This window comes from Alosa alosa, chromosome 5, assembly GCF_017589495.1.
Source record: "Alosa alosa isolate M-15738 ecotype Scorff River chromosome 5, AALO_Geno_1.1, whole genome shotgun sequence".
Lineage (NCBI taxonomy): Eukaryota > Metazoa > Chordata > Actinopteri > Clupeiformes > Clupeidae > Alosa > Alosa alosa.
Window position 1 is genome coordinate 12,224,668 of NC_063193.1, and position 27,153 is coordinate 12,251,820.

Below are 27,153 nucleotides of genomic sequence, written 5' to 3' on the forward strand. Positions count from 1 at the left end.
AGAGAGAGAGAGAGTGTGTGTGATTGTGAACACTGCAATTGCAGCAGTAAGCACAACACTCCGGGTTACTCCAGGGCAGACCACTGCACCATTCGGGACACACCTCCTCTTCATCGCCAAATAATTTTCAAGGGCATATCAGTGAAATCACTTCCTCTCTCCTCCGGTTTCTCTCTGTCCTGCTTGTCTAGACGCAGTTTGGCACCGATCAGCCAGCTTTCCTTATGATTATTACACTTCCTGTTTTTAGATAGCTCAATAGCACCGCAGTGGGTTTTGCCAAAGACGTTTTGTTCTGCGGGTTATGAGACATTATGTAAGACGATGACCCTCTCACCTCCCACACCAGCAGCTTTGACAGGTGCCTGTGTGTACTTGGTGCTTTCCTTCATTCCCATGACCTGCACAAACAGCAGTGTCCCAGCCTTGTAGCAGAATGGGAACTGAACAAGCCAAGACACACAAGGGGAAACATGACTCATACTGTCTGCCAGAATTTGTATGAAATTGAAACTGAATCTGTTGTAGTCGAGTGCCTAAAAGGTGGAATATGTATCACAGATTTTTAGGCGTGTCCAAATGTGATCTATTGAAATTAAACAGAAATTGAAGTTTGGCTTAAAAACTCAAATAGAGGCGAATGAGGCATTGTGTAATACATGGCAATGCAATTTTATTTTTTAGAGTTTTAATGTATTGCAAAAATTATAGTTTTAACTCATAGCTATAGTTCAGTGTCTAACAGGCCTACATCTCTGTGTCCTTCCCTATTTCTCCAATTTTCATTTCCATCTACTATCATTCTCTCTCTCTCTATCTCTCTTTCTCTCTCTCTCTTTCTCTCTCCATACCCATCCTCCTCTGTCACTCTGCAGTTACCTGGCAGACCAGTGCTGGAATGGCGGCTGCATCTACCTGATCATGTTGCGGAGGATCAAGCGGAAGGCCCCTCTCCCTCCGTGCAACGGCAGCATCGGTAGTGGCGGCGGTGGTGGTGGCGGTAGCGTGGGTGTGGTGGACGGCCCCGGTGAGCACCGGCCCAGCGCCCAGCCAGAGTCGGTGGGGAGCCCCACGCTGAACGGCAAGCGGACACGCAAGTTCGGCGTGATCTCCCGCTCCTCGTTCACGCGCGACAGCAAGGACAGCCGCGACTTTGAGCACGAGAATGGCTACGGCTCCACGGAGACCGAGGCCACGCCCTCCGAACCCGGCACCCCCATGGACACTCCCACTGAGGACACTCCCACAGGACGGCTGATTGGTCCTCCTGGCCCTCCGTCTTTTCCTCTGGCCAATCACATGGCTATAGGGAGCACGGCCACTCTGCCGGCCCGCCCCCGTGCACGACTTTCGGACAACTACAAGACTGAGTCTCTGAACAGTGAACCCACCTGTCAGGTGAGATAAACAGCCCTCATGCAGCTCTCACTAGTTAAAACTGGATAGCTTGACAGCCTCATATTTGCTATTAGGGCCTTGAGTACCCCAGAATGAGTACTTAAGGCTGTCAATTCAGCTGATTAGTCTGTGATGAGTAATCTGACAAGCACACTGCCAGCATGCCATAACGCACTAATATATGCATTCTAATTTGTCTCTGTCCTTTAACTTAAGGAGAAACCCTCAAACCCTTAAAAGCAATTTCATTAAAGACAAGCTGGCCTCAGTGTAAGTTCCTCCATCTGTGTCTAATCCTATGAAAAATGAAAAAGTTGGACCTCTGTGCTGTGAAAGGCTTAGGATATCTGTGTGGATACGGTCACTGGTCTGACTCCCAGCTAACTCTGTGTACCAGGTGGTCAGCTCCCAGTGATGGGTCTGACCCATTAACCAGCTCCCTTCATGTTTAGCAAACGGCCTATAAATAACCGCTGCCCGAGATGGCTGCCCTCGGAACATGAGGAGGGTTTGGTCCATGCTGGTCGGGGCTAATTTGTAGTTTGGGCTCTGAGCTGCGGCCCAATGGCACATGTGTTTCTGATTTCTGCACCTCTTGCCCCGGAGGAGGCTCCCAGTTACTCTGAGTCTCTGAGCCCCAGATGGGCCAGCAGCAGCAGCAGCAGTGGGGCTACCGGCTCTAAATAAAGCCGCTGTGTGCCCCAGAGGCAGATGCTCTCATGTGTCTGTGGTCGCTCATGTCAGGAGAGGGGTGGAAGCAACTCTGATGGTAGCCAACTCTGGCGCAGCTCTGGCCCTGAATCAGCTCTGACTCAGCTCAAATCTGACCCTGATCCAGCTTTAAGGTGGCTCTTATTTTTTAAGATTTGGCTCTGATATGGCCCTTATCTGGTCCTCCTAAAATGGCTCCTGAATTAGCTCCAATCCAGCCCTGATTTGCTCCAGGTCTGGGCCAGATCGGAGTGGTTGTATCCTGGGCTCCACTGTGGGAGGCCTGCTGCCTGAGCTGCTCCAGTGGGCTCCCCTCTAGTTGCAGAGGCCAGGCGGAGGGGCTGGTGTAGGGGGCCCCAGAGTTAAATCATTTGCTCAGAACCACATCAGAGAGGGAGGTTTTGGGGGATCAGAGCTCTGCAGTGCTGGTATGACTAGCCTTGGTTGTAAATACAGCACAAAGCACAGTCTTCCTCAGAAAGCCTCCTTGCTTGATGTTTTATATATATTTTATTGGTTTTAATGCTTCTTTGCTATTGGTTAGTGAGCTAAGTATGGTGGACTTCAGTGGTTCAGTGGTGATGTTGTTACACTCAATCCAAGTTAGCGCAAGAGGAGTTTCCTTCGTTACATAGAGGCGTGTGGTTGCATGATAACCCAAAAGCTTATGATTTTGTGAGCTCTGTTATGCATGACTCAAGACTCCACAAGTAAGTCTGGCTGAACTACTTTGATCCTTCTCCCTTTTACACGCATGAGTCATTAACAGTGAGTGAAGCAGTGGCCATTACATTGCGTATATTGATTGAGACGTGTGAGACGTTTATTTTGTGGTAATTGTAATTCAACCAAACAGCTCAGAGCATTTCTCCTGGTGCCCTGTGTCCCTCAGGTGAATACAGGCTGTTTCTGTAGCTTTGTAACATTACACTCTTATGACAAATGTGTTGAAAATAACACATCTCTATGTCCAGATAGGGGCAACACAGTTTGTGTTGTTTCTAACACATTCATTTTAAGAGTGTAGTAATACCTCTTTGATTTGGCTGGAGATTGATAGTATGTCTTCAGCCCTTGCATCTTATTCTGTGTAGTCAAATTTAAGAATTTGACATTTCAATGGTAGAACATCAGTGAGACATCACTTCACTCTTGACTCCAAACACACAGCACGCACATTGGAAGGAGCAGAGCCTCAAAGCTAATCCTCTGAGGATCCTCCATTGACTTTCTCATGCTAAAGCCTGGTGAGTCATATAACTGTCAGGGAGGACGACCTGCCGCTGCCGAGGTGTGGAGGAGTACCGTGGGAATAAGATCTCCCATTTGACACCACCTTTTCTTCCCTGTCAATGACTCACCTCCGCCCGTGGGTCCTAATTGCTGGCCTGCCTTCGTCTCTGCTGCTCCTCCAAGGCCTGCCTCTCCCAACTCGCCTCTCTGCCCTGCTGCCTCTCCTCCAGAAAGGTTGGACGAGCTCAGACCTGCCCTGGGTTGGGGATTTTCGAGGTGATTTCTCCACCAAGCACGCCTCACGCGAGCCCCACTCCAAAGTCCTGGCCGCTTTCTAAGGGTTTGTTTGTTCACGCAGCTGGATTAGCGTGCTAACTAAATAGCGAAGCCAAACACCTAAATCCCCTAAAGCTCCTCTTCCCTGCATCAGTTTATGTTTTACTCCTGGTGGGAGGGTTGTAGCACACCACCAACGGAGATCATGGGAAGGAGCATGATGAGTCAGGCTATTTTTGTAAGGATGTGTTTGTCTTCTTGTTTTTGATTGTTATTGAAATGTTTTCTATTTCTGACATCACCGTGAGAGAGGCTCTAATTTTATGCTGACCCCAAGCTTACATAAGTGTCAGTTAGAGATAATAAACCAGCCTGGGGTTTAACTAAGGTGGCCTTTTTAAGTGCACGCACTATGCACTCATATTCTTCCCCTCACGCATGGAGGTGTCAGTGGACTACTCATGACTTGATTACTTGAGAGTTCATGTTGCACATTTGTTACTAACTTACATGACGTACACTCATTCACAAATTTGTTGTGTGTTATGTACGCTGTAGACATACAGCACTCAGATTTTTCCATGATGCACCCCTCACTATGGGGACACGTTAAAATGGACGCCTGGACCCTCCTATTCTGTAGTGTAATTGAATGTGTTTGATGTGCGGTCATTAGCATCAGAAAGGGGCTGGCAGTGCTCTGTGTCCTTTTCATGTGGCCCAGATGACCATTGTGGTCAACGTGGTACATTAATGAAGAGGACTGTAAGCAGACGCTTGCTAAACGTACTGCTGATCTCTGTAGGGGAGGAGTAGGTGGGAGGCAATAACGCTAGAGGTGGGACCTAAGAAGCCAATGACTTTGCAAACCCCCCCCAAATGTTTTTTTTTTTTTTTAAATAATAAAACATACTAGGGATAATGGTCACCGAGGTGTCCCGAAATTAATGGACGAGGCGGAGGCAAAGAAGGGAGTTTCCTCCGCCACCTCCACACCTTGAAGGCCGTTATCCGGCTAGTTGCCATAGGCAATAGTCATGCCTTTATAGCACGCAAAGAGAACAAGTGGCTCAGTTTAAAAATAAGCCGACTTGTTCAGCTTGTTGTACTACTTTTGTTTTTGTCCTGACAGTGATAAGGGTGGGCAGTTAGCTTGTTTACAGTTGATTCCATTGTTGCATAGCCAACCATCGTTTACCATTCAATGAGCATTGACATGGAATGGTAATTAAACTTTTTTATCAGATCTATGTCATAAGTGTCCCGTTATTCAGAATTAATAGCCACCCTACAGCCGATCAGAAGAGAGTATTTCTTCTCTCTGGGTGATAACTGAACTAAGCATAAACACAGAGATTAGAGGAGGAACAGAAAATTAGGGAATAGACTGAGACCCCTTTGGGGTAAAGAAATAGAAGGTCACAGAGTTCGAAAATGTCGTCCTGTTTCTGAATGTTCTCTTCCTTCACACACACACACGCACACGCACACACACATGAACAGACACACATGACCACCAAAGAGCAAAAGCTGGCCCTCTAATCTGTCACAGAGGAGGATGAAGAAGTGCAGGGGCTGTTGGCGTTAGCCAGCTCAGTGACGGCAGGCATGACCGCAGTACGACTGACTTAAGTGGAGCAGAGCGAGGGAAGCCCACAGGCCACAGTCACAGTGCACACAGTGACTCAGCTCGCACATCACATCACACAGATCACAGCCCTGCCTCTCGCTGCGCCCTGCTCCACTTCAACAGAGAGGGCGCGGGGTGATGCACAGTGCCAAGCAAGCTGTGTGAGCTGAGCTTTTTTATGTGCAGTGAATACAGTATATTTGTATAAATTAAAACATAAACATTTAACATTAGACAGTATGATATAGTACATACTAAATATGCTGTTTTTTTGTTGATGTGTTTAAATGATTACCAATATAGGTCAGAGATTAGGTTCTAGCATTTTGATGTGTGCAACATCCAACTGCTCATTCTTAGCAATGCTGGCTATGAAAGTTTAGCTCGTATGTGAAGGTTTCAAAACTTGAACTTCCCACCTATAATATTTTTAGGAATGTTTCCTAGATGTGTCATTGGGTACATTCAAATCTGTCCCTGGCTACCTTTGTTAATCAGTCAAAACTCACTTCCTGTTAATGGCACCCAATGAGAGGACCTTCCCAGAGTTCTTTTCTCTCTTGGTTGGCGATGTTAATGGCGACAGACAGATTGGGATTAATGATGTGCGGCTCAGACTGAAACTCAACAGTGGGAGCCATACAGACTCCGTTGGCTGTCAGACACAGTTGCTGCTAAATGCTCTTCAGGTATTATTTATAGATTGCCTGAAGAAGAAGCTTACAAGATCAAATGGATTCATCTCAACTGGGGATGGAAAAGACATCAGACCCCACGCCTTCAAATCTGCACAAAAATAAATAAATAAAAATAAACGGATAAAGTGTCTGAGGGGGAAATAGAGAATACGCTGTCAAGAAAGGACAAGAAAAGAAAGGGGACACAGCCCCCTGAATCACAGAATAAATAGTCTGATATACTTTGAGGATGAGAGGCTTTAGTTAGGAGCCTTTTCTTGTCTTACAGTAGCTGAAGCGATGTGTTTGTCTGTAAAAAAAAGCTATGAAGTGTCTGGGGGAGACTTTATGTAATGCTTGGAATGTCATGAAATGTCTTACATTACCTTAAGGCTAGATTTATGTGAAGACCTGAGAGTGTGTGAGAGGGTTAGCATACCTGCATTAGAGCAGTGTCTAGTGTTATTTCAAAGAGACTGTATAGAGAAATTGTGAAAATTCCTTCCTTTCCTTTCATTTTCTTTCCCTCTCACTATCTTCTTTCTTCTGTCATTCCCTCATCCATCTCCCCTCTGTGCTGATATACTGACAAAATTGGGAATTATATTATGTTCCATGGTTATGTTGTTAGAGGAGGCTCTGTGTTAAATTATTAAATCTCTCTCTCTCTCTTTTATTCTCTCCCTCTGCCTCTTTCTCTCTCTCTCTCTCTCTCTCTCTCTCTCTCTCTCTCTCTCTCTCTCTCTCTCAGCCCAGAGAAGGGAGTCGCATATGGAAGATGCACATGGTGAAAGGGCAGGATGGGTTGGGCATCCAGATCACCGGCGGCCGCGGCTCCAAGCGCTCCCCCCATGGCATCGTCGTGGCCCACGTGGAGGAAGGAGGGGCCGCTCAGAGGTACGTCCCCCCCACCCCCATCACCATCACAATCACATGGTGTTGTAGCAACGGACGCTTGGAGACGGTGGTGGTCTCTTAAGGGCTCTTCAGTCGTCTTATTCATCAATCATCCAGCAGTGAGCCAGAGCCAGCAGTGATGCCCAGCCTCTTCAGATAGGCGAAGGAGTTGCCGAGATCACCACACAACACTGTGTCTGTGCACGTGTGAGGGGATGTGGGGGATTTTATAGTGAACTGATTGTTTTAAACTGGAATAAAGAGTGTGTCCCTTTTCATTGCAAACTCAAGGATACATTTTTTCTGGATCTTCCATTTGCTCCCACAAGTCTTAAGGAGGGTTATGCAGTGTATGGCTAGAAAGCAGGTAGAATCATGCCATCTAGAATCAGATAAACTCCACATTCTCAACTGGATGTTAGCTCACCACAAATTGTTCTGCAGTCTGCATTTTTTGGCATGATAATGTTCAAACATGTCAGAGAATTTTGCTGACTGGCTTCCTTTTTCACAAATCATTAAAAGACCCTTTGGCAGAATTGTGGAAAGCACAACAACTTTATGGTAATGAGCCAGACATTAAAGTTGGACGCACATCACTTATTTCCAAGCAGCACAAATGACCCCCTGGGTGATATTTAAGCTTAATAGGGAACGTTTAGTAAGGAAAAAGAGGCCTGCATGGCCTTTCCCCGCTACGCCCACTAGGAATAAGACCAGGATGAATGTGGCCCTGAAATGTCTGGGTTGTCCAGAGGAATGCCTGATGAAGGCCTGGTGCCTCCCTGAATGAGGGTGGGCTGTCTCTCTTACAGCTAATAGAATGAGGGAGCATGGCTGAGCTGGACTTGAATCAAACATTTAATGTCACTGTGGCTTTGCGTTGAAACTGAGGCGCTCATGGCAAACAATGAAAGTACAAATATGACCCACCAATGTGGGAGTTTATGAGAATTTTGCCTTTTTTCGATGGAATGAAGAGAGAAGTGAGTCATGTATGTCTGAGCCAATGTCAAGCCGAAGGCTGCTTTTCAGATCGCTCTCTCTCTCTCCCCTCTACCCCTAGTTTCTCTCTTACTCTAGAGAGAGAGAGAGAGAGAGTGGGTGGTCATAAGAGGAGGTCTCTGCAGGGACATTGAGGATGCAAAGTTTTGCTTCCTGTCTTATATAAGCCACAGTGGAATTTTTCTTCACGTCAGGGCACCAGGGTCCAGAGAGAGAGAGAGAGAGAGAGAGAGGTGATCAGGCAGGGAGGAGAGAAGAGAGATGCAGGGTGATTTGGATTCAAGGAAAGCATCCAAAACTGATAATGTGTTCGCAGCTTGTTTGAAGTTACCCTCCCCATCCTCATTTCATGTTCATTGGCTTGTGATGATGAATTAGACGGGCCATTACCGAGGGCTAGTGCCACCCCGGGAGACCCAGATTACAGATCAGAGAGCAGCTACGCTGCACACAGGCGCAGTGCGCAGCTGTATGGTCGGTTTTCCCTTCAATCCTCCACGCTGGAACGGATCTGTGTTAGGTGTGCCCGAGTGACTGTGACATCTCTCTCCACCACTTCATCAGCGTTAACACTCCTCAATTAAAGTCAGTGGGACACCGCCGGCTGACACTAGAAAGTCTGGCCCATTTTTTTTAGGGTGCAGGATTTAATCACAAGAATCAGTGGTGGAGAAAAGGCCATGGAGACTCCAACAGAAACATCTGTTTCTAGTGAGGAGCTGCTGTATGATTAAGCAAGCTGACAAAAACACATTAGCAATTACACCTAATTTCACATGTAAAAACAGGAAACATCTTAAGTATAGACCCTTTCAACTACATAAACAAACAAGTGCATTCCCAAGGCACTTCCAGTGGCACAGAAAACAACACTGAGCTAATGGTAACTTGGTGACAAACAAACAAACAAAATCAAGTTTTAATGTTGACAGTTTGTAGAGCATTATGCTAGTAGTCTGATTATTTTTCTGTCTGTATCTACTTTGATTTTGAATGTTTCAACCGGAAATCCCCTAGGAACAGATTGAAAGGGTCTATATCTATAGCAAGGTCTTTTAATGTGGAGACTGACCAAGGGAGTTGCAACAATGTGAAGACCGACCAAAAGAGTTGCCAAAACAGTCGAGCGGCTGCGTTAGCTCAGTGGACAGAATGGTTTAAACACCAGGTTAAGTGTATGAACACCAGGTTAATAAGTGGTTTGTTTCTCAGGTAGCCTACACACTGAACTGTTTACCTGACCCTTACTGTAACTTTGGTTAATATCCAAATGACTCCATGTAAATGGTTAATGTGTTGGCTGCTGCCGTGTGCTCCTGACAGTGCTGACTGTGTGCGTGTGTCTGTTGTCTGTGACAGGGACGGCAGGCTGAAGGCCGGAGACGAGCTGCTGATGATTAATGGCCAGTCGCTGGTGGGGCTCTCGCACCACGAGGCTGTGGCCATCCTGCGCGCTTACCGCCGCTGGCCTCGTTCAGCTGGTGGTGGCCAGCAGGGTGAGTGTGGACCACACATACACACACACACACACACACACACACACAGAATCACATTTCATAACAATGTTTAGACTGTGCTCACAGGACAATCCAAGAACACATAGGTTTTCTCAAAGCAGTTGCATTTGGTGCAATCAATAAAGCAATTTTAGAAAGGTGTTCCGATTTAGAACCAGACCCTTGACCCTTCAATTGCACTTGATGGGGGAAGTTTAAGGAAGTGTGTGCCTCAGTGGGCAATGCATCTGGTTATGCGTACCAATGGTCAAGTGTTCAGTGTGCATTTGTGTTATGGCTGTGTGATATTCTGGACATATACAACAGAAGAAGAAAAGGATAATGCACCCCATATGCATCCATATATCTAAATGCACATCTGTCAGTGTTGATATAATGCATATCCTGCCATGCAGGCTTTATGAAAACATAAAGCCCTATGGATTTACTTCTATGTATTGCATATGCTCTGTTCCTTTAATATTCAGATGGAATGTGATTTTATGTTCTCGTATGTTTTATGTGAAACCGCCTCTATCCACTGCGATGCCCTGAAACAGGCTATTTTATCTATTTTATCATAGCTACCTTCTCATTATTATGACCGCCGCTTCGCTGCGCGGCGGTCATATAGGTTTAGTCAGATTTTTTTTTTTTTTTTCGCATGTCCAAATTTCCGTAAAGGATTCCCGGGACACTGAAAGACCGGGGTAGACGAAACTTGGTGGGCATGTAACCCCATATGGATAGCATGGAACCATCGTTTTTCGTTTTGATCTGTAGCCCCCCCGCTGGACTGCACCCCCCGAAAGGAGGGTAGGGCAGACACAGTTTTCTGTGAATATCTCGAGAACCGTAAGGTTTAGAAGGTCCTTTTTGTTTTTGTATGTTGATCTCAAGGGGCCATGTCAACCCATTCCATAACCACTCATTTCATGTGTAGCGCCACCTAGTTAAACACAAAAAAGTAAAAATGAGGTGTTGTAATCGCAGGTATCTGTGACCTAACATAGTCAAAACTGCACGAAATTGGAAGTGTAGGATCATTATGACCCTCTGAATGCACGCCAAGTTTCGTGGAATTCCGTTCATGAGGGGCCACACAATAAATTCATTTATGTTACTATACACCAACTGGCCTGTAGGTGGCCGGAGACAGTTTTCTGTGAATATCTCAAGAACCGTAGGGCCTAGGAGGTCCACCGTTGGTCTTAAGGGGGCATGTCAACCCATCCCATTACCACTTATTTCATGTATAGCGCCACCTAGTTAAAAATTAAAAAGCAAAAAATTAGGTGTTTTCATCACAATATCTCTGGCTGACATGGTCAAAACTGCACGAAATTGAAAGTGTAGGATCATTATGACACCCTCCGAATGCATGCCAAGTTTTGTGAACTTTCGTTCATTGGGGGCCTTACAATAAAATCATTTATGTGTACATTTAGTGACCGTACACCAACAAGGATTCCCGGGACACTGAAAGACCGGGGTACACGAAACTTGGTGGGCATGTAACCCCTCATTGATAGCATGGAACCATCATTTTTTGGTTTGATCTGTAGCCCCCCCCACTGTACTGGACCCCCCGAAAGGAGGGTAGGGCAGACACAGTTTTCTGTGAATATCTTGAGAACCGTAGGGCCTAAGATGACCAATTTTTTCCGTATGATTGCCTCCAGGGGTCATGTTAACCCATTCCATGTGCACACATGTGCATAAAAAGATACACACGCACACACATACATTCACAGTAATCATACGTATGACACATACTCACACAGTAGACATATGTAAGCATGCATGCACATGCACAAACACACATACGCAGGCAAACACACAAGCACGCACACACACACACACACACACACACACACACACACACACACACACACACATACACACACACACACATAAACATAAACATGTACACGCACACATGCACACAATTCAAGAATTTCTCAGAATTATGAACAGGCAAGATGGGGGTGAGGTTGTATAAAATGAATTTTACATGTGAAATCTATGAACTAATCATGTTTTGGTACTTGTTGTCTAGCAGATACCAGTGAGAATTGAGTGTGCAGAATTGATAATGCAATTTAGTGAGACAGTTAGAGAGAATCATATAGAGAGAATCATATAGGCCTTTCAGCGTGATTTATTTTTTGTGGAAAAAATGTGCTGGACTGGGCGGCGTTCACTGTTTAGTTCACTGACAGTTTATGTGCTTTTCCTAATGTTGATGAACTTGGTCAACTTCCTGTTTCACTGAATTCCCTCAAATATTCCCTCAGCAAACTGCATCTGTCTATTTTGAATCTGATCATAGACAATCCATTTTCTGTCCTCCGCTTTTGCCTACATATTGTGTACAAGATGGTGCCGTGCAGTAGCACTGAGTTCCAAGGGTGTCATTTGTCTCATAGTGTTCAGCTGAAGCCCTTTTAGACATGGCCTCTTCTTCATGGTTTCTGCTTCGGGCCCATGGGGAGTCTGCATCCCAGCCTCAGCCACTGCTGCTGCTGCTGCTGCTGCTGCTGCTGTGATGCTGCTGTGATGGCTGTGGCTGCTGCCCATGTTCCTGCCTGAGAGATCTGAAAAATTCAAGAGGAAATCTTTAATGGGCTGCAGGGAGAGGAAAAAAAAAAAAAAAAAAAAAGAAAAGCAGCTAGCTTTCAGAGATAAGAGTTAAAAATATACACACACACACACACACACACACACACACACACACACACACACATGTGCTCGAACACACAGGCCCAGGGAGACGCACACACACACACACACACACACCAACTTCACCAGTCTCTCCTCTCCACTCACCCTTTTCCTTTCCTTTCCTTCCATGGCGCCACCCAGGACGAGTCGGAGGTGGACTTCCACAAGTACCCGTCGACCAGCCTGCCCGACCTGGTGAGCACGTGCCAGGCCCAGGACGCCTCGCCCTCCCCCAGCGAGGACAAGGAGAACATGGAGCCGGAAGTGGAGGACGTGACGGCCAGCAGCCTCTCACAGCCACCACACCAGACGGTACGTCTGCCCCGTCCAAGCAGAGCGGAGAGGAGAGGAGAGGAGAGGGCTGCCTGCCTGCACCACACACACACCTGCTATCTGCTGTCTCCATCTGTGTGTGTGTGTGTGTGTGTGTGTGTGTGTGTGTGTGTGTGTGTGTGTGTGTGTGTACAGTAGTATTCCAAAAAACGTTTTGTTTTTGTTTTTTTTTCTCCTGGGAAGTGTTGGACGGTGTAAATGTTTGTTTTTGTTGAGCGTGTGTGTGTGTACGTGGACACATATGCATGAAGCCCCACCACCGCTCCCCATCCCAACCTCCCCCACTTCCCCCAGAAGGCTTTCTCACATGGCGCCCACTCTGGCGCTTGCTACTTGTGACTTGTGAGTTTTCACCGCTTCAGTCTTTCTGAACAAGGCAGCTGTTGTTTTGTTGTTTGAGCGCACAACAACTGACATGTGGACAGTTTGGAATGACCTACCGAATCACCTGAAAACCTTCACTACACTCAGGTGCCTCTCAGGTGCTCAGGTCGCCTGTTTTTGTGGTGACATTACTACTGTCCCTCTGACTCCGACGGAAACGCTCAACTGTGTGTTGCCACGGCGCCGGCTCGGGTGAGGAATTATTCATCCTCGGCGAGCAGCCGCACGCCCGCGCATCCGCCTAGCCCTGTTACTCCTCGTTAAAGTTTAAGCGAGCCCGACGTCGTGGTGGGAACGCAGGAAGAACGGAGCCGGGGGAGCAGAGTTGACAGGCAAACTCAGCGATGGCTGGACGGTGGGATGTTGGACCGATCGATTGTGTCCAGGGCGGGGAGGGTAGCACGGGAGGCCTTGGCCTGTCCTGTTAGCGGTGGTCCTGGGCTGCTTGGTTGGGGCGTACTGGGCTGTGTAATTGCTGGAGGAGATGGTGGAGGAGAGAGGAGAGGGTGCCAGTGTTGCTCTGCTTCAAGAGGCTTGTTAGTCAGGAGTAAAGTGGGTCAATCTCTTCCCTGCACACACACACACACACACAGAAGCATGCATACACAGAATCACTCTTAAACACACAGACACACACACACAAAAACACACACACACACACACACACAAACACACACACACACACACAGACACAGCCTGCCGGCTCCTTGCTGAGCAGTTTTACTGTTTTTGTCTGCTAAAAAGAAGGAAGAAAGTAATAGAGAGAGCACAAAAGAAAAAGAAAGAGAGAGGGGGGGACAGAGAAAGAAAGGCTATTAAGCACAGCTGATTCTGCTCCTGCCACACTCTGCCATCAAAGCAGCACAGCTGAAACTCCTCCACACACACAGACACAGACACACACATTCACACACACACACACACACACACACACACACACACACACACACACACACACACACACACACACACACACACACACATTCATCAGAGAGTGTTCTTACCACCACTGTCATACAAAAATCTCAGACAAAAATGTACAGACAGACACACACACACACACACACATACCATCACAATCACACAAATAGTTCTCAGCGGAAGAGCACCAGCCCAAAACCCTCTCACACACACACACACACGCACACACTCACTGTTGTGTTCTCCCATGCACTTTGAAGCCGTAGCCCTGTGATGCTGTCTGTGGCAGAAACACATTCCCCATCTCGGAGATGATTTTAGCACGGCTTCCACCGGAGCCAAGAAAGTGCCAGAACAGAACGTGAGACCCCATCTCCTCCTCCTGTGCTTTTTCAGATATTTTTTTCACCATCCAGTCCTTATCTGCCACCGCTGCTGCCTGCCGGCTCTCATTTGATAGCGGTGGCATTAGCGCGGGTCAGCTATCAGGCGGTCTCCGGTGCCAGTGTGCCGTTTTTGGGAGCGGGCGCAGCAATAAAACTCCCCCTCTTTACAGTCCCCTGGTGCCCATATAATGCATCTGAGGGAAGTGTACAGTAAGCGGAGCCTCGGGTCAGCCTGGACACACTGAATCATCTCTCTCCTCTCCTCTCTCTCTCTCTCTCTCTCTCTCTCTCTCTCTCTCCTCTCTTTCTCTCTTTCTCTCTCACTTTCTCTCTTTCTCTATCTATCGCCCTCTCTCTCCTCCCCTTCTCTCCCTCTCTGTCTTGCTCTCTCTCTCCTCTCTTTCTCTCTATCTCACTCTCTCTTTCTCTATCTATCGCCCTTTTTCTCTTTCTCTTCCATCTCTCTCTCTCTCTCTCTCTCTCTCTCTCTCTCTCTCTCTCTCTCTCACTGGCCAAACCTGAGAGCTGCCTACACTGTAGAACCCTCTCCACTGCTCTCCACTGCTCTCCACTGCTCTCTGAAGGTGTAGGCGGTGAGTTTGTGATTGCCCTGATCAGGCGGCTGGACTGGAGTGGGCTGCACGGCCAACAAAAAGATGATTGAGATCAAGGAGGACGGATGATAAATGCAAACATGGTTTCTGTGTGTGTGTGTGTGTGTGTGTGTGTGTGTGTGTGTGTGTGTGTGTGTCTGTGTCTGTGTCTGTGTCTGTGTCTGTGTGTGTGTGTGTGTGTGTGTGCGTGTGCGTGTTTGTATGTGTGTGTGTGTGTGTGTGTGTGTGTGTGTGTGTGTGTTTGTATGTGTGTGTGTGTGTGTGTGTGTGTGTGTGTGTGTGTGTGTGTGTGTGTGTGTGTGTGTGTGTGTGTGGGCGAAGAAGACGAAGTGCATAAAGGATGGGTGGATGAGGAAGAAAATCCAGGCTGGTTGTTCTGTCATCATTCAGCGGGATCTTGTCCAGCCCCCTGACGCTCTATTGTACCCTTGAAACTCATGAGCGTAATTCTTATGCATGTGAATCACTCATCCTGGTCTGCTCTACACATTCCCTTTTTTTTCCCCTCTGAGCACTCCTCTCTTATTTCTTTTTCTTTTTTGTCCAAGATGGATGGAGCAGCTGCTATTCTGTGGGCCGAGGCTCAGGCAGAAGTTGTCAGCCTGTTGTGGGGAGTCGTGAGGTCCTTTCAAGTAACAGGTTAAAGCCTTGTAGAGAAAGAGACAGAGAGAAAGAGTGAGAAAAAGAGAAGGGAAGAACTGAAGAAAGAATGAAAGAAGGAAAGATGAAGGAGGGATAGAGGGAAGGAAAGAGGAAGACAGACCCACAGCTGTGTGAGTGTGACAGCAGGCTCCTCTGCTCCACTCAGCTGCTGTGAAGGTAGAGGTGTGCATCAACACCAACAGACACCCCACACATTACAAGCGTCAGAGTCTCCCCTCCCGACCGGGGGTGGAGTGGGTGGGTGCGGGCCGCCTCACCAGGCACTCGAGCTGGAGACAGCCTGCACTGCTGACAGCTGAGATGGGTCCCACACCAGCCATGCTTGCTGCTCACTCGCTCACGTCAGCCCGCCTGAACCACCCCTCCTCCACCACCCACCCAGCAGCTCGGGAGTGTCAACCCGACACCAGACGTGAGCTCCCATGGGTGCTGTTGTCACGCACGGTGACAATAGCGTACGTTCAGGAGCGTTGAAGAATGCTGCAGGCTGTCGTGTAGAGATAATAAGGAGGTTTGTAAAGATGGCGTGTTTATGACATGGCTGGTGTGTGCGGTGGGCATGGCTCAGGGTGTGTGTGTGGGGGGTTGATGCTGCTACAGAATTGTGCAATGCACAAAACTGCACTGTTGCAGCCGCTCCACACAATTTCACATCCAGTTCATTATCTTCAGTATGTAGAGTGCTTTATGAGTGCTCCACTGTGGCAACTGGTGAACAGCTCTAGAGACCACAGAGAACCCCTAAACATGTAGCTTGAGGAAGTCCTTGGCTACCCTTTCAGCAGATTTGACAGCTGAGCCATTGCTGTGGTACGGCAGCTCCTGAGCCGACAGGAGGGAGAGTTGCTGAGAGTTTATCAGTAGTGAAGGAGAGGTCAGGCACAACTTATTGCAGTTAGAGAGTGTGTGTGTGTGTGTGTGTGTGTCATTCATGATGTGGCAGGTCTGGGCTATCCATCTTTGAAAGTGTGTGTACTTATGAGGAAGTGATTGACCTTTGTGCAGGGCCCCGGCTGATGGGGTGCTGGCCTTCTGTTTGAGACAAGGCCTCTGTTTGGGGCAGTGGAGGGCCAGTCCACTCGCCTCACTTGACACTAGCACTTTGGCACACACACACACACACACACACACACACACACACACCAAACATACATACTTACAGAAACACACCACACCACACGCGCGCACACACACGCACACACACACACACACACACACACACACACACACACACACACACACACACACACACACACACACACACACACACACACACACACACACCAGCATGCACAGGCAGAGGGGCTGCTTAATCTCTGCTGTGACCCTTGTGTAACCCTTGGCTCCTGCACTCTGTCCGTTTGGTGTGTCATTTCTGCTCCCTTATCTGCACTTGGAGGCAGACGAATAACTCAGAAATGAACCCTAAGCAAATACAATCGTGTGACAAAATGTGAGGCCACCTTTCAGAATGCATCAGCATTTATTTTGTTATCTGCATCTTGTGGTCTAATTTGCCTGTCTCACACTAACCCCCAACCCTTTTGGATGACTGAGAGTTTCCGTTCGGAGCAGCAGTGGAGATTCCAGAAATTCCCCAGAAATTCCTGTGTCTCGCTGGAAACGTCGGACTAACGCAGTCGGATTTCCAAGCACGGTTGAGTGAGAGTCCGTTCAGGAGTCTGCCATTCGCATATGGCTACTGGCCAGAAGGCTTGCATTCTCCTTTACTGTCGGCAAGGTTTCCACAATTTCATTCCACCTTTTTTATTTGCTTGCTTTCATCACTCTGAAGCAAAATAGAATCTGGGTGGATATTTATACACAGAGTTGGTAATTCAGCACATAAATTCTTGATGTTGAAATGCATCCAAGAATAAATAATTTCCTAAATTAGGGTAAAGTTAATTTTGTCAGAACTAAATTACTACTTGAAGGACAGAATAACGAATAGTTGAATAATAGTTTTGCTGTAATCCCTCAAAGTTTTTTTTTTTTTAAATCCCAGCACAGTATAATTCCTCAGATAAAGTATCATGAATTAATAACAACCTGTTTTGCTCTTAAATTAATAACAACCTGTTTTGCTCTTAAATACAGAGTACAGTTTTTTTTCTGCATTCCATTTTACATTCAAACCAAGCTTTTATAATTCTATTTTGTGTGTCTTTCCGTTCCCTTACCACCAACACCACCACCTAAAGGCCTCAGACACTCACTGCTCTACATTTAGTTTGAGAACACCTCTTTAGATGAGAGAAAAACGAAGGCAGATAAAAGCTGGATGGGGGGTTCTCACAGAGTTCTAATGAAAAGGGGCCGGTGCGGTTCAGAGCTCTGTGCTCTCAGGCACAGACTGTTTTCCTCTGTGGCAGGTGTGATGTTGATTTCAGGCATGTGGTCGCAGTATGAGCCTGGGTTCTGGGGCTGGAAACGGAGAATGGAAAAAACTAATTTAGTAAACAGCCAGAGAGAAAGAGAGAGAGCTTTGGAGCGGGGAAAATAGATTGCGAGGGCTAATGGCAGACATATGGAAGCATTGGCTCTGCCCTGGCTCCCCTCTCATCCTCTGTCCAACTCTCGTTTGACCTGCACTTTCTAAGGGCAGTGACCAAAAGCACTTGCCCCATATGAAAAGGGGATGATCCTCTAAGCAAATTTATCTGAAAAAACATGAAAATATGTTTTTTTTTTTTTTCTTTAACTGCACTGATGGCAAGTGTGCCCCAGGAGAAGCTTCCTTATCGCTGTTGGGCCTATTTTTTCTGCATGGAATCTCCCGTTGAGACTGTGCCCTGGGGTTCACCAATAGACACGTGTGACATTCCTCAAGCCTTCAGCAAGTGTTTGAAAAGGCAGCAGAGAGCAAGCACAGGCTCTCTGTGTTCCCTGGATACCAGAAACATGGCAGCTGCTTGAGAAATTGCCAAGGCCTCCCTGTCCACAGCCACAGTGTGTGTGTGTGTGTGTGTGTGAGTGTGAGTGTGAGTGTGAGTGTGAGTGTGAGTGTGAGTGTCAGTGTGAGTGTGAGTGTGAGTGTCTGTGTCTGTGTCTGTGTCTGTGTCTGTGTCTGTGTCTGTGTCTGTATGTGTATGGTGGGGGAGAGCGGTTCACATCTCTAACCTCTGCACCCCTTTCATTTCCCACAGCTGGATAAACTACCACTCCACACTTGAAACCATTTGTAAACATAAGTCTTTATTCCAATACAAAACAATAACAGAGACATAGCATGGTGTCATGAGACATAGCCAGTGATGTTAGACCCAGCATACCATTTTATGATTTGTATTTCTGGCAGAACTGTCTGTAATTGCTGATTAGCGATGTTTGAGAAAGCTGATGTGATCGAGTCAGTCATGTGATTTGGCAAGGATACCAGCGCAGGCCTTGTCAAGTGTCCTTGCTGAAAATGTGTTCTTGCTGCTGTAGTTTTCAGATCTAGACAAGCTTGAGGACCGGGGGCGCATGGAGGTGTCCAAGGGAAGCTGCCGCAGCCCCACGCCCATGAAGTTCCGCAGCAGGTCACAAGGTCAGGGACACACGTGTCATAACCTCTTCATTAACATTAATTAAGCATCTATGTCATTCATCACAAAATGTGATGAAAATAAGTTCTTAATCATAGCAATGAAGAGTATAGCATCTGATGATGTTGTTCTTGTTCACTATAAATATCACATTCAACAATCATATAATTGTAATTTAAGCCCCTCCTTTACTCTCTCACTCTCTCACTCACTTTCTCTCTCTCTTTCTCTCTGTCTCTTTTTCTCTGTCACTCACTCACTTTCTCTCTCTCCCTCTCTCTCTTTCTCTGTCTCTCTCACTCTCTCACTCTCACTCACTCACTCTCTCTCTCCCTCTCTCACTCACTCACTCCCTCTCTCACTCACTCACTCACTCACTCACTCACTCACTCACTCACTCACTCACTCACTCTCTCTCTCCCTCTCTCCCTCACTCACTCACTCACTCACACACATATCAGGAGGAGGCAGCCGTTTGGAGTCGGTAGGGGAGGATGACGAACTGATTGTGGAGAACGGAGACACAGGAAGTGATGTGGCAGACAAGCCAGCGAGAGGCGGGCGCAAGCACTCCCTGCCTCAGCAGCTGGATACTGCAGGCGTTAGACAGGTATCACACACACACACACACACACACACACACATACACACACATACACACGCACACACCCTCTCTCATTGCACCTCACTAGTTGCATAACATATTGACAGTGATGCCATTTTTAATAACCTCTGACCACATTGAATTTGCACTTCCCAGCCACCAAAGAAAATGTAGTTTCAGTTAGTCTTGTGTGCATGTGAAATGTCTTCAAGGCCCACTGAACTGAAGAGACTGTGATAGGGATTTCTATCACAGTAAAGACAGCTGACACCTTCCATCTCAAACACTTCCGTTTTAGAAAAAGAGTGGAAATACAGTGAAGACCACAAGCTTGTAAACTCCAAAAGTACCAGCACATACAGTATATCCATTCACTTCCTCCTTCATCTCTGTGGGTGACACTGAAGATGAAGATGGAGCAGTTACTAAAAGAAAGAGCAGCTATGAGCGCATAACAAGGACTCCTAGTTCTAGAGTTCTAGATCTCTTTCATCCTGCCTGGTTCCCCCATAATACCTTTTAGCCCACCACGGCCACCTCCACCACCATGAGCATCTTCTTTTGGCAGCGCATACTCCTGATTGAGAGCCGGTGGCCCCTGTCGCGCAGCGTTCTCCTGGGAGTCGCCAACTAGCACCAGGCAGCCCAGGGGGGGTTGTTTATGAGATAATAACCCAAGTGGTGGCACATCAAAGCCCAAGCTCTGGCTCTTCAATTCCCTTTCCCCTTCCTCAGCTCAGTTCTCGTCTTAAAGGTCTCAAGAGCGCTCGCTAACCGCTAGGCTAATCAGGAGCCTGGCGGGAGACAGAGGGACCTGTGGCGCAGAGAGAGGTGCACAGAGAGGCTGTGTTAAAAGTGTGTCAAAAGTGTGTCATCCACCACTGTGTATCTCCCCCACACACACACACCCCCACAACCCCAGAAGAATCCAGTGTATCTTAGACTAACGCTAATAAGTGCTAAAACCGTATAACAGCTCTTTCTCAGACTCAAATTAGAGTGACAAGGTTTTTGTCTACTGTGTGTATATCTGTGTGTGTGTGAGTAAGAGAGTCCTTGTTATGTGTGTGTGTGTGTGTGTGTGTGTGTGTGTGTCACCTCAGAATATCATCAGGAACAATAGAGTGTATTCAGTTGGTCACTGGCGCCGCCTCTTGTCTCTTTCTTGTGCAGGAATATCAAATAGTGAAGAAATCGGCACGATCTCTGAGCACCGTTCAAGTGGAGTCACCATGGCGACTGGCCCAGCCGTCTATTATCTCTAACATAGTCCTGATGAAAGGACAGGGGAAGGTGAGCCTCCTCTGCACACGCACACAATCACACGCACACACACGCGCACACACACACACACACACACACACACACACACACACACACTGAATGGGAGTGGGCGGGGTGTATATGATGAAGTCCATTTTGGGGATACAGAGATGCATTTGTACTGTTTCTTTGCCTTTATCATAATTTGTGTGGTGGTTTCTTCTGGTACTTAAACAAAGCACCTCAGTTCACAAAAGGGAGGGGGTCTAAAGACCTGGATGATTGGCACTTGGCACAAAAGGCTTTTCTTTGCACATAATAATAAGACAGTCAGAGAGCCAACATAAAAAGTCTAATCTAGTGTTATTGTGTGTCTGTATGTGTTTTCAGTATATTACAGTTTTTTTGTATACTACTATCAGTTTGGGCTTATTCTTGTTGTTGTCTCAGCCTCCTTGCAGAATCTTGATATCTTGTACATTCCTCATGGGCCCCCTCAAATGATTAGTATTTTACCAATATGTAGTGTGACATGTTGAGGAGCTTAGTTGTTCAGGTCTTCTCTATATCACAAGATATCTCGTAAATCTGAAGACACTTTTCTGCAGCCTTGGTGTCCTGTGCCTTGGATCCCTGTCCTTGCCCTTTGCTTTTGTGTGACAGGTGTATCGTCTGTGCCCAGTGGAGTACCGTAACCTCTGTTTTTTGTGTTTCTCTGTGTGTGTGTGTGTGTGTTCAGGGCCTGGGCTTCAGTATCGTGGGCGGTCAGGACTCGGCCCGGGGCAGGATGGGCATCTTTGTGAAGACCATCTTCCCCAGCGGAGCTGCGGCCGCAGACGGACGCCTCAAAGAGGGTGAGCGCATCTCTGCCTGCAGCAGAAGCACAAGAGCTGCTCCTGGAGCTGTCAGGGCCAGTGCCCAGGCACTTTGAGAAGGAAGACAGTAATCAGCGTAATAAGCAAATCATATTTTTCTAGTGCTTGTCTCAAACCTCAGGCTTTTACGAAATTATATGTATTGAGAAATAACAAGAGCTCTCTGGGGTGTCTAGGGATCTCTGGGGATTCCTCACATTGTTGTCTAGTCATATTATATAAAGTTTGCCCATCTCATTTTCTATGACATATCTATGTTGTCCTTACCCTCACCCCCCCACGCCACACACACACACACACTATCTTCTCACACTGCATCCCTTCTGTTTGTGTCCCCATCCACACAGGTGATGAGATACTGGAGGTGAATGGGGAGTCTCTCCAAGGCCTTACTCATCAGCAAGCCATCCAGACGTTTAAGGTACTAAGTCATGCACATCTCCCAGGGTCAAACACACACACACACACACACACACACACACACACACACACACACACACACACACACACAGAGAGACAGACAGACAGAGCAGAATGGCCTTGGCCGTAATGCACTCTGAAAGTCTGCTCCTTGCATCTCAGGGCCGCTGCTCTGTTGTGTCGGCCCGCCTGTTCGTCTGTTCGCTCGCTCGCTTGACTGAGACCTGGAAGGTTTTCAGCAAACTGTCGTTAGTGCTGTCCCAACAGAGAGAAATTATTACTTTGTTTCTGAATTCAGTTTCTGAGAAAATATTCATCTGAGGCTCAGACATTAACATTGTAGATATTTTATGTGTTTTTGTCTCAGTTGGCTCTGTTGCTCTGGATATTATCTGCATAGTGTTAGGCTACAACATTTTAAGCTAAATTGTAAATATTAAGTCTAACCATGCTAAATTACAAAGTCTCTTTCCAGGAACAGCTTTCTTTCACTGTTACTTTTACAAAAAAACTTGACAAACTAATAGTGGTAATTGAGACAATAGACAAATATAATAGAAACATATGTATATGTATATATGGATGTATAAGATAACAGATGTCAGATTTATTGTCTGTATGCAGTTTGTTGGTCTTTTGTCTCGCCTATGTTAAAACGTGTACGTCCCTGGGTGCTGGGTGTTCTGTCACCCTGCAGCAGCTGAAGAAGGGCGTGGTGACCCTGACGGTGCGCACGCGCCTGCGCAGCCCAAGCCTGACCCCGTGCCCCACGCCCACCCTGCTGAGCCGCTCCAGCTCGCCCAACTCCAACACCAGCGGCGGCACGCCCGTCCCGCCCGCCTTCGAGGACGCGGAGGCCCGCCGCGGGCCCGGCCCCAAGGACCGCATCATCATGGAGGTCTCGCTCAACAAAGGTGACCGAGCGGGTGGAGACAGACCTGCGGCTTTAGATGGGGCTTTAAGACACTTTAGAGTCTGGGAAAGGCTGAGGGCTGCTGGACTGTAGACCGTGTGACTGAGAGGACGAGAGATTTGAGGATGCATGCTTTTCCCATCAAGGCTTGCTTTCCCATTAAGGTCTTTTTTCTTGCACAGCGCAGGTTTAAGGACAAGCCTATTCCTGGTAGGAAGGCTAAACAAATGTATCAAAGACCATAATTAGTTTCTGTACAACAATTTATTTTGCACAGTGCAGGTTTAAGGACAAGCCTATTCCTGGTTGGAAGGCTTACAAAATGCATCAAAGACCATAATTAGTTTCTGCACAACTAATTTGTCAGTATTTCTGTATACACGCACTGGAGAAATCACCTACAATAGATTATTTTCCCCCAGATTATATTAAGGACACTCTTGCAGATGCACAAAATATAAAAGCTTTTTGTGTCTGTTTATTCTCATAGCTGTGTGCAGCTTGTATGAGATATTATATTTTGCTGAGGATATTTTGTTTGCATCGGTAAACCTTTCATGATTCTGAGCCTTAGTGCCAAGGAACATATTTAGACAACCAGCTTCCAGCTAAATAAGTGTGTTGTTGGGTCATGGGTTCTCTGCTGGGGTGATTGAGTTCCCGTGCTCAGGCGCTGTCATGCCAAACGCTGGAGTCTCGGAAGACTTTGCTGAGAGAGTTGCCTGTGTAGAGAGGAAGCTTGCTAAATGCTGCAACCCTCAGATCTATTTTTCAACATCTGATCTATTTTTAATGAGTCCCTTCCTTTGAAACCCGGCACAGGCCAGAATTGTTAATGTCTGAAAGCCTCTATTTGTGTTTATCAAATCAAAATATTAAAATGAAATGGTCTTCAGTGAATAAGTTATTTTGCTGCTACAATGACCACATGACCTTTCGTTCTGTGTCTTTCAGTGTGTATGTCTTGACAGTGTGAAGGTGTGTGTGTGTGTGTGTGTGTGTGTGTCGGTGTCATTGTCTGTGTGTGTGTGTGTCTGTGTGTCTGTGTGTGTGTGTGTGTGTGTCTGTGTGTGTGTGTGTGTGTGTGTGTGTGTGTGCTTGCATTCACTTTCTTGGGTGTGTTTGTCTTCAGAGCCGGGTGTGGGGCTTGGCATCGGTGCCTGCTGCCTGACCTTGGAGAACGGCAGCCCTGGGATCTACATCCACAGCCTGGCCCCGGGCTCTGTGGCCAAGATGGACGGCAGACTCAGGTACCTTGGCCTCCTCTCACTCTCTACCTCCCAACTTAATACTCTCAATGCTTTTAGTCCCCTCTCTCTCTCACACACACACAAACACGGACACACACACACACACACACACACACACACACACACACACACACACACACACACACACACACACACACACATACACACGCACACGCATACACACATAGACTCGCACACACACACACACACACACACACACACATACACACATATACACACTCACAAACAGTCACACGCATACACACACACACACCCACAAGCCATAAGCACACGCACACACGTTCTTCAAAGCCAGCACCAAATCTCAGTGCAGGTGTTTGGAGAAGGTTTATCTCAAATGCTTGGCTGATGCTGGCCTCTCAGATGTTTTGCTAGTGCATTCCTCTCAGATGCTTTGCATTGCTTCTGGTAAAGTTCAGCTATCCATTACAGAGTGAAAGAAGTCAGTCACTGGTATCATCAGTAGAAGTGCCAAAAGGGTGTGTGTGTGTGTGTGTGTGTGTGTGTGTGTGTGTGTGTGTGTGTGTGTGTGTGTGTGTGTGTGCAGTTAGTTTAGCAGTCTTTATCTTTAGCAGTCACTATCTTTAGTGTCTTTTTGTCCATTCAACTTTTTCCAAAGATTATTAAGTGGAAACATTTCAAGGCCAGCCAGCAGTCCATCCCTACAGCATAACAATTACTGTATAAAGTGATTATACTGAGAAAACATGAGAATTACTGTATAAAGTGATTATACTGAACATGAGAAAGAAGTCCAGAAGCAGCCATCCACCCGTCCTTAATTGCAATGGTGAAATAACTTTGAATAAGTTCCTCATGTGAGGAAAAAGCTGCTGTTCCCTTGACACTGTTAGTGTCATTGCTGTTCTCTTGGAAGCCACCGCCTTGATGTCACCCAGAAACGTGTCTTACACGCGCTGATTAAAAAGTCTGCTTGCGGGCGAAATACTCCGATGAACTGTTACATCAGACTTAATGCAGAGGTCCCTGGGCTCTAGTTCTCATTTAGCACTAATAGGTTCCTAAGAGGTTCTGTGTGAGAGTGGAGAAGCCCTGTCAAGAGTGTGTCCGAGACTGGGGATGGTTGCTCTACACACATGCACACACACCACACACACACACACACACACACACACACACACACACACACACACACACACACACACACACACACACACACACACACTCACATGTTCTTGGACACACAGATACTGTGTGCCTTGGAAGTGTTGGCTTGTCTGCATCAGTTGAACATCGTTAAGGAAGGGTGAGGCAGGAATCAGCTGTCACAAGGGAAAACAAACCCATCAGTCAGTCTCTCCTTACCAGACCAGACTGCCACAGAGCTGCACTGAGAGCCTGCACATGTGTGTGTGTGTGTGTGTGTGTGTGTGTGTGTCTCTCTCTCTGTTTGTGTGTGTGTGTGTGTGTGTGTGTGTGTGTGTGTGTGTGTGTGTGTGTGTGTGTGTGTGTGTGTGTGTGTGTGTGTGTGTGTCTGTGTGTGTGTGCTTGTGCTTGCATGCCTGCATGGGTGATTGTTTTTCTGGAGTGTCTGTGTGGGTGTGTACATGTCTCTGTGTATGTTAAAGAGTTCATATGATAACTGTTTATTTGTGCAGTTCTCTCTCCCTCTCTCTGGGCTTGTTTGAGACTTCATATTTGTGTGTCCAACTGTGTTGATGTGTGTGTGTGTGTGTGTGTGTGTGTATGTATGCATATGGTCTTGTTTGTGTCTGTATGTGATGGTGTGTGTGTGTGTGCACGCGCACATGTGCTTCTCTGTGTCTGTATTCTGTATGTATGATGTATGTGTGTGAGTGTGTGTGTGTGTGTGTGTGTGTGTGTGTGTGTGTGTGTGTGTGTGTGTGTGTGTGTGTGTGTGTGTGTGTGTGTGTGTGTGTGTGTGTGTGTGTGTGTGTGTGTGTGTGTTTGTGCATGCGCATATGTGCCTGTCTATGTCTCTGTGTGTGTGTCTGTGTGCTAAAGATGAAACATTTCACAGCCAGAGCCAGTTTTTTTTTAGACAACACCAAAAAATGTGCCATTCGTGCCAGTAACACATGAATGAGCTCTTTATGTCAGCAGACAGATTATAGGTACTAAATGCTGGATCTTGCTGCGAAAGTACTTCCAGCTGGCCGCAGAGGGAGATAAGGTTGCAAAGCACACACTCGCCTGTATTGTTGTTCCCCCCCAAAGTGCTGTAGCCTTCCGTAACTCGAACATCTCAGGGTACTGATGGTTGGATTCTTCTCGAGGTAGATTATCAGCGGCTCTTATTGTTGTGCAGGTTTTATCAACTTCATCTGTAACATTGGCATCCTCTCTGTGTGTGTGTGTGTGTGTGTGTGTGTGTGTGTGTGTGTGTGTGTGTGTGTACAGCCGAGGAGACCAGGTGCTGGAGGTGGACTCTGTGAGTCTGCGGCACGCAGCCCTCAGTGAAGCGTATGCCATCCTGAGCGAGTGTGGACCCGGCCCAGTCGGCCTCATCATCAGCAGACATCCAAACGCTAAAGTAAGACATGTACACACACAAACACACACACACACACACACACACACACACACTGCACACACACACACACACACACACACCAACATGCAGTCACATTCACGGCCACACTCTCAAACTCACACACACTCCCACATGCACAAGAAGGCCTTACTGACTTTAATCAAGGTGTCATCGTGTCACTCTCCTAGGCCTAGAGTGGCCGCCACCTCTTTGGCTTGGCTCTCGTTCATACACACGTCCTCTACCAGATGGACCGGGCCCCCATCAAACCCTCCCTACACCTGCTAACCTGCTAATTAGCCCCTAGCATGAATCATTAAGGCCCGCTAGCGAAAAAAATGTACACATTCCGCCTCGACTTGTGTGCGGGCCCCGGCCTCAGTCTAATTAATCATGGGGCCAGAATGGAGTGGG

The 27,153-nt window shown here is 47.1% G+C and overlaps 1 protein-coding gene across 1 annotated transcript in view; it reads left to right on the forward strand.

The window, feature by feature from the left end:
- The window catches only part of pdzd2 (PDZ domain containing 2), an 81,913-nt gene that overhangs the window by 39,610 nt on the left and 15,150 nt on the right, over positions 1–27,153 (forward strand). Inside the window, 13 exon segments of the mRNA XM_048243232.1 lie at positions 876–1,398; positions 6,677–6,822; positions 9,187–9,280; positions 9,282–9,323; positions 12,189–12,359; positions 18,781–18,880; positions 19,340–19,488; positions 20,656–20,775; positions 21,485–21,599; positions 21,968–22,041; positions 22,738–22,954; positions 24,086–24,203; positions 26,607–26,739. Of these exon segments, the coding sequence (XP_048099189.1) occupies positions 876–1,398; positions 6,677–6,822; positions 9,187–9,280; positions 9,282–9,323; positions 12,189–12,359; positions 18,781–18,880; positions 19,340–19,488; positions 20,656–20,775; positions 21,485–21,599; positions 21,968–22,041; positions 22,738–22,954; positions 24,086–24,203; positions 26,607–26,739 (2,002 nt within the window).